Source organism: Sinocyclocheilus rhinocerous, unplaced genomic scaffold, assembly GCF_001515625.1.
Source record: "Sinocyclocheilus rhinocerous isolate Xijiao unplaced genomic scaffold, SAMN03320098_v1.1 scaffold447, whole genome shotgun sequence".
NCBI classification, from domain to species: Eukaryota; Metazoa; Chordata; class Actinopteri; order Cypriniformes; family Cyprinidae; genus Sinocyclocheilus; species Sinocyclocheilus rhinocerous.
This window is the reverse complement of record NW_015648653.1, coordinates 101,913-110,009: the sequence shown is the minus strand read 5'-3', so window position 1 is coordinate 110,009 and position 8,097 is coordinate 101,913. Positions and strand designations below refer to the sequence as shown.

Genomic DNA, 8,097 nt, shown 5'->3' with positions numbered 1-8,097 from the left:
AGGGCCTTGTAAGCTCCTCTCTGTGTGGTGTAAACAAAGTCTAGAGTGTTGTTTCCCTGTGTTGGAAAGTCTATGTGTTGGTGTATTTTTGGGAACACACTCTTTAAGTCTGCGTGGTTGAAATCCCCAGCTAAGATGAGAAAAGCATCAGGGTGGGCTGTCTGCTGCTCACTGATGTGCTGGTACAGTTAATTTAGTGCCTCGCTCTTGTTGCTGTTGTTGGAGCTGGGAGGGATGTATACAGCAACGAGCAGTAAAGTATATAAAGTATGAGTTCATATTTAAAGTCCCCATGAAATCAAAATGAAAGGTTTTTGGGTGTTAGTATCAATATGTTAGTCTTAAGGTTATCTTTAAGGCAGTGTGCTCCAAAACAGTGACAAAATTCGCATTTAGAAGATATAAGCATTCAAAGCTTGCAGTTCGTCACTTCCGCCAAACCGGCTCAACGATTTTTTTTGATTTCACATCGTACTTCAGCTTCTCATCAAACTTTCTGTCCAATCAAATGCTCTCTAGAATCCGAAGCGCCCGCCCCCTACACTATAAAATAGACGCTGAAGCCGCGGCTGAAAATGGTCACTTGTCCACAGAATTAGTATTTTCTGTACACTGAATGGCACGTAGTGCACTATATAGGGAACAGGGAACGATTCAAACAGTGTAAATATGCTTTCCATTGAGGAAAAAAAGAAGTCTGGTTTCACGCTGTGTCACGCTAACTACCGCACCGTACACGCACTCTGCTCCGGTCCAGAGACACGATAGCACGGAGCGGATCACATGCGCGAGTCGGCGCAGACCACAAAATGTATCGGAGCTATTTGAATTCTACACAGCATGCTATATTTTATAGCAATATGGATGAGATTGTGGCTGGCATACCCTGCGGCTTTACGGAGCTCAACGGCTCTAGCCCAAGCTGTGATATAAACGAACGCTATTGGCTATTTAAAAAAGGGGCGGGGCTGCTTGATTTGTCCCGCCCTGTCTTCCTGTTTCAGTTAAAATGACATCAACACAGAGTAACGCTGCGAGTTTCTAAGCATTTCAGGGGACCTTTAAGGGCTAGATTTTCACTGGAGGAAACTGTGGTGTGATGAGGGATGAACAGCGAAAAATTTACACTAGATGGGTAACTGATTGCTCCCACGTGACCTTTTGTAAATTGTATTTATGACAAAAAACTGCACAGATACAGAAATTATAACAATCTATCGATAAACAGACACACCTTGTGTCCTCTATTTCTTTTTGAGTCCGCTCGCGCTGCGCCACGCCGCGGTCTGCGGATTGAAGAGCGTGCTGAAAGACGGGGAGGAGACGAAGTCTGCCGCTGTTTTCATATGAAATTAAAAGGGGACTGACTCTGAGGCAATCGTGAATTTGTGTACAGTTTATGGAGCTAATCGCTATAGCCCCGCTAAAAATGGCCTAGCGACACCCATGCTTCTTACGTCCATTTCAGAGAACCAGGACAAATATTTAAATCGATCGCTCAGGCATTTAAGTGGCACCGAAATGAGGCACCGAAATCTGCGTTCTGATTCAGTTCTAGTACATACCGGTTACATAGGTACCGGTGCCAATTTTCGGTACCCAACCCTAATGCTGTGCAGTGACAAGCTGTGGAAAAACACAGTCTTTGCATTGCCTTCCTTCTGGGGCCGGTTGCATAAACGGTTAAGACTAGTCTTAAGAAGTTAGCCATCTAATTTATTTTCTTCTTGACTGGTCATAACTGTTTAAAGTCAGTTACAAAAATGTAGATTGGCCCAATTTTAATCAGAAAAGTGAGACTGATTATCTCTTGCCTAACTGCTAGTTGGTCAAACTAGTTTTTAAAGACACAGTGTCTATGTTTATGCAACTGGCCCGGATCCCAACATTAGGAAATAGTGGATGAACTTTATTTTTAATGAAGTTCCAGACCACGCCAGTTCACTTTTCACTTCATTTTACCACGTATAAAACAAATCACGGATTTACAAACAAGGTAAAATTCGATGCAGGATTTTCAGAAAGACTGAAAATAAAAGATGATGCTGTGCCGAATATATTGGATCCGACAGTAATGTCGCAAGTGTGAGTAACTGTTTTTATTATGTGGTCACTATTGCTTTGTCTGTTATTACAAATCGTTTGATATGTACTATGTATTTATGCGTTTTTAACCTAAATAACAGCAGCGCCCATCTGTGAAGGATGTAGGCTGTCAAACATACACAACTGTTAGCCACTCATATCAGTGGGCGTTTACTTTTGAGTCTACAATCCATCACGCCTATTCAAACGGAGCGTTTCGATAAACAGGACATAAAATAGACTTTTACTTCTAAATTATGTTGTTTTTAAATTTAAAAATCTTGATAGCAAATTCACAGAGCACCGCGTATAATATGTGGAAAAAAAGATATCAACTCACAAGAATGACTCATTAACCATTTGTTTTAGTTTAAATATGAGGACAATTTATTAATTCGATCCCTCAGTTTAAGATCCATCATTTTAGTTAAATTGTAAATGGCCTAAAAAATCGAATAAACGATTAGGCATATTATTATTATTATTATTATTTAAAACATGGTTTAATTATTATTTAAACATGTTTTAATTAATACATAGGACCAATTTAATAAAAAGTGATCAACAATTTCTTTAATTCATGGACATTATGATTTCATGTCATGAGCAGGGCTCTGTATTTGGGAATAGACGTATCAAAAAAGGACTCAATATTTTTCTTATTAACAATAATCATTCTTTTCTCGTTATTTTTTCTTATGGTATAATGGACACCTCTTTAAATATAATAAACATTCAAAGAGTTAATCTAAAATACTGGCTGGTACAGAAAGTAAGCACATTTCAAGCACTGCCATCACTGTGATATTTCACCGTGTCAAATAGCTGGAACGTTACATTTATATGATGAATAATTCGAGATTAAATGTTATAATGCTTTATTAGCCTATTATATTATAATATTATCACTGATTTATTTAATTATTTTTAACTTTATTTACAAGTAAAAATGTCATTTCCAGCTTTACTTAGCAATGATGTCAACCGTCCCTTTGCGCTCCTGGTGGTGATTTTGCGAACGAGTTTCACATGTGACTGGGTTTTAACGCCGTAGCCTTGCGGAGGCAGTACACACGGCAGTAATAGGCATTTTGGTTGACTACCTACTGTAAGTGGACCTTAGAGAACAGTACAGAATAATAAAAAAAAGGCAGTTCATGACCCCTTTAAGGCTGCCAACAAAGATCAATCTTCCTCACAACAACACTGATAGAAATCGACTTAAACTCCAGATGAATTTTTTTTAATAAGAAAAAAGCTGAAAGACTCATAAAGCATGTGTTTTCACATCTCACATCTTCAGATTTTTCAAATCTCAGCTACTTCATCATGGAGAACTTTTTTCCCATGCTGTGCAATTTAAGACATGGTTACACTCTACAAATACTCAGAAAACACTGGATGCTGAACACACTGATGTCCTAATAAAGGGCCTTCATTAATGCCAATTGTGCCTCGACCCTTTGGTGGGTTTCTGTAATTTTAGACCGAAAAAAAAAATTTAGGTTTTGAATTTTTCATTTTTGTGTTTCTGTTTTGTCAACAGAATGGTACAAAACTTGGAGACTTTTTTGTACTTGCTATATAAACAGACAACAAATATGTGGATACAATTTAAAAAATGATAAATGGTCTTAAAAAATATATAGCTACACTTGAGATCTTTACAATCAAAAATGACTGCCAAAGGAAATGAATGGGACATTTGAAAAATACAAAAATACAGAGCAATTTTTTGGGGGTATAATTTAAAGATCAGCCATGATGAAGTAGACTTTGTTAATAAATATATCCAAATGCAATAAATCTAATAAAAATAAGTAATTACCTCTGAAAATACTCTTATAACAAAAGAAAACACAGCCATAATAGTGCTGTCAAATTGATTAATCGCGACTGATCACATCCAAAATAAAAGTGTGTTTACATAATATATGTGTATATTTATATGCATATATCAATACACACACATACATGCATATATTTAAGAAATGTATGTAATATATATATATATATATATATTAGTGCGATCAAACGATTAATCGCGACTGATCGCATCCAAAATAAAAGTTTGTTTACATAATATATGTGTATATTTATATGTATATATCAATACACACACATACATGCATATATATAAGAAATGTAATATATATATATATATATATGTGTTATCAAACGATTAATCGTGATTAATCGCATCCAAAATAAAAGTTGTTGTTTATATAAAATATGTGTGTGTACTGTGTATATTTATTATGCGTATATAAATACACAAACATACATGTATATATGTAAAAAATATTAACATATATATATTCATATAATTTCTTAAATATATGTTTGATGATCTGAAACATTAAAGTGTGACAAACATGCAAAAAAAAAAAAGAAATCAGGAAGGGGGCCAACATTTTTTCACACCACTGTATATATGTGTGTGTTATGATTGACAGCTGGAGTGCCCATGAGCTCATGAGAGGGCACTCCATCCCATACCTATGCCACTCAATCCCGGACTCCATTTCCCATAATCCTTTGCCTGGACTCATCAGTTCACAGCTGTCACATATTAGGAGGACTATAAAGCTTGCACACACTCACATAAATTGCTGAGTATTGTATAGCCTGTAATGTTCCCAAGTTCCCATGTTAACTGATTGTATTTATTGAAAATAATATGAATATTTTTGTATTTTAAATAGAAATAAATGGTTCATAATTTAGAGGTGAATGTTGTGTAGAACCATGAAATTGTCTCAAAATACTATAAACAAATATTATAGTATAATATAGTACAATAATAATAATATAATAGAGTACAACAGTAATATAATATAGTGCATTCTTTTCATTAAACAAAATGCTATGCTTTTTGTCTTTTTGTTTTGACCACCAAGGGTCATCAGTGTAAGTGAGGAATACCAGAAGGTTAAAGTAAGACATTGGGCATTGTAATTATTATAATTTTTTTTGACAACTGCGGATCTGTTGGGTCAGTGTGCAAGTGTATTTTGCATAAAAAATATTTGCATTCCCACAACTATGCAAACCTCTATTGCCTCTATTTAACTATCAGAAACCTATCACTGCCCCATGACACTGCCCCAGGCACACACAACAAGTATTCTCTGCAAGAGGTCTTCACACTCTCACATACTTCAAAAAGAAGCTGGATTAATGCAGTGACAATTTAATAATAAAGTGATGCAGCTGAAAACGGCACAAAACCAGCCAGCCAGTCAACACACACATATTTGCACGCTGCTGACACGCACCTGCTCAAGGTCCTCTATTGTCTGATCCTGAAACCATATGAGAGGAGTAAACAGAGATATACATGCAGACACGTAACACACATATGTGTGAAAAGGAAAATACAATATTTTATCTAGTTTTCTCACCAAAAGTCATGGCCACTTATTTCATTCGACTTACTTAATTTATGACTACTCAGTATGTGGTTGAAATTGAGAAAGCCTGGGTAAATGGGGCGTCTCACTAGTCAACTCGTAAGAACTAACTTTCAGTATGGGGATTTCTCACCTGCCGACTGTTTTTGATGAAATCATGTCTCCCTTTTCAGTCAGAGGTCTGTCACATGCACGGATCAAAAATGACAGTTGGTGGCATAATAAACAGCTGCCTATAAATTTTGAATTGAATTCTTATCTGAATTACAAATAAGTGAAGCTTGTGAAAAAAGAAAAACAACAGGAGCACTGCACAAACTAAACTGATCCAAAGAGAACGGAAAAATTGAAATCGCATCATATGACCCCTTTAAATGTATGAGATATGTTATCACAGCATTAGTAAGAAAAAAAGTTCAGCTAGTGAAGACACCGGCAATTGAAATCATATATGAAATAGTTAAAAAATCTATACTTTATTTTAAATATTTTATAATTTCAATATTTTATTTTCATTAGCCATTTTGCCCCAAAATTGTATTTCTATATATTCCATTCCATTCCTTTGTCCACTTAAAAGGCTATGGCTACATTTAACCCACAACACTTAATGAACCTTTACAACCTATAAACAATGATTTCCTGCAACTGGTAAACAGAAACTACCAGGTGCAGGTGGGATTTCAACATCATCTACAAACAGGAAAAAATAACAAGAAAAGTTATGACTGCCATCATCTGGCAAAACAAGGAATTACAAGAAAACTGATTCTAATAGCCAATGGTGACTGGGGTGTGGCAATGCGTTTCTCGTCTAGTGCGCAACTAGCTTTAAATGTTTTATGGGTCACAGACATAAACATCTCCAAGGCAACTATAATGTATTTCTATGTGTACAAGCATTTACAGTATGTGTCTCAGGAAAGCTACAGAAAGCTGCAGATGAAAAATTAATATATCCTAATCATGTTTCCAATGCAACAATTTATCTGACATATACACAAAAACAACAGCTAAAATGCTGACAGAACAGCTCCAGCTAACATGCTAAACAGATATACAATCTGAAAGTTAAAACATGTTGTTCTGGAAATAATAACAAGGTATTTCACACTAAACATTTGCTGTGTCGCTCAGGAGGCTTTAGGCCTGAGGGTCACTCTAATAATTTATTGATGGTGTTTTCCAACTTGCTCATTCCACCTAGTCAGTAAAGACAAAGTAATTATTCTATAAAGAATGAATCAATTTTCATTCTTTATGATTAATTAACAAGAGCTTATACTGTTAGCAATTGGAAAATAAAAAGTTGTTTTGTAAGAGCCATAGATTAATTTACTGTTGGTTCAGCCTCAGGTTGAATTCTCTAAAGAAACACAGGAGAGATTTGTGATGTTTGTAGATAAGGGTAATAAAAGAGTCACCTCAAACTTCTGTCGGAGCTCAGTATTCTCATCATCTTCATCTGGAATGGGCACATTGTAGTACTCCCCCTCCTCCTGGTTTAACACTTTATACCTGTATCACAGATAAAGATATGGCACAAGTTATGATTGTGTATTTATGGTATTCATCAAAGCACATTTTAAGTCCATATAGGTCTGTTTACTTATCTAGTATTCATTCTGTTTAGTCTGTAAAGCAATATTTATTTTTTCTCCAAATAATGTCATTATATATATTCCATAGCATGTCTTCTTAACTGGCTAAAGTGTTTTTTTTTTTGGCATTGTTGCTCCATTTTTACATCTAAATGTTAAAACATTTTTGGGAAAGTTTATGGGAACAACAACATCAAATTGGTCTCTTTGTCACACAAAGCTAGCTTCAGAAGGCTTATAATACAGTGCACTTCCTTTATGGGGCTTTGATGTTGGTTTTTAACTAATGAGACACACAGTATCTAATAACAGTAGGAAATGACTGCTGAACAAGTGACCAAACCTTTTTCCTTGTCAGTGAGAAAGAGACAAATCCTTACCATCCACACACTGAGGATTTCTTGAGCTCAGACACACCAAAAGACATTGAGCCCATGAAATCATTACGGGTGGTTCTGTCCCAGTCCCACACCTCCACAGACAGCCGACGGTCCTTATCTGCTGGCTTCAGTTTACTGGAACAGACACACACACACATACACACACACACACGGACCAGGATGAAGCATTGCATTAGCACTCTCCCCATCATATAATAAGGCAGGGCTTTCAGCTGCTTATTCAGATGAAAACTCAAGAGAGGCTAAACATTTTTTTTTACAGTAACTATTAACTATATCTTTTTCATTGTAAATATTAACATGAAAACACAAACTAAATAGCCTAAGTATTTATAGACATTAAAATAGTGAGGGTATTACAATGAAGTTCAGGGTTCGCAAAAAAAAATCCTTCAAAAGGGTAACATGATCTCACACCTAAATGGTAAGTCTCAGCTGTATAAATAGTCACATTGTCTGCATGTATGCAGTTTTAGGTCCACTATGAACACACGATGACATACATTGTTTAAACATGTAAAGCATAAAAAATATAAGCAAACTTTTCCACAAATATTATTCATTTCTCCTTATTGAATTTTTGCACACCCCCCCCCC

At 35.7% G+C, this 8,097-nt stretch overlaps 1 protein-coding gene across 1 annotated transcript in view; it reads right to left on the bottom strand.

The window, feature by feature from the left end:
- The window catches only part of prkcaa (protein kinase C, alpha, a), a 107,286-nt gene that overhangs the window by 20,912 nt on the left and 78,277 nt on the right, over positions 1–8,097 (bottom strand). The window contains exons 7-8 of the mRNA XM_016514894.1: positions 7,480–7,614; positions 6,923–7,016 (exon numbers count right to left, since the gene is read on the bottom strand). Coding sequence (XP_016370380.1) covers positions 6,923–7,016; positions 7,480–7,614 — 229 coding nt within the window. The remainder of the gene's footprint in view (positions 1–6,922; positions 7,017–7,479; positions 7,615–8,097) is intronic.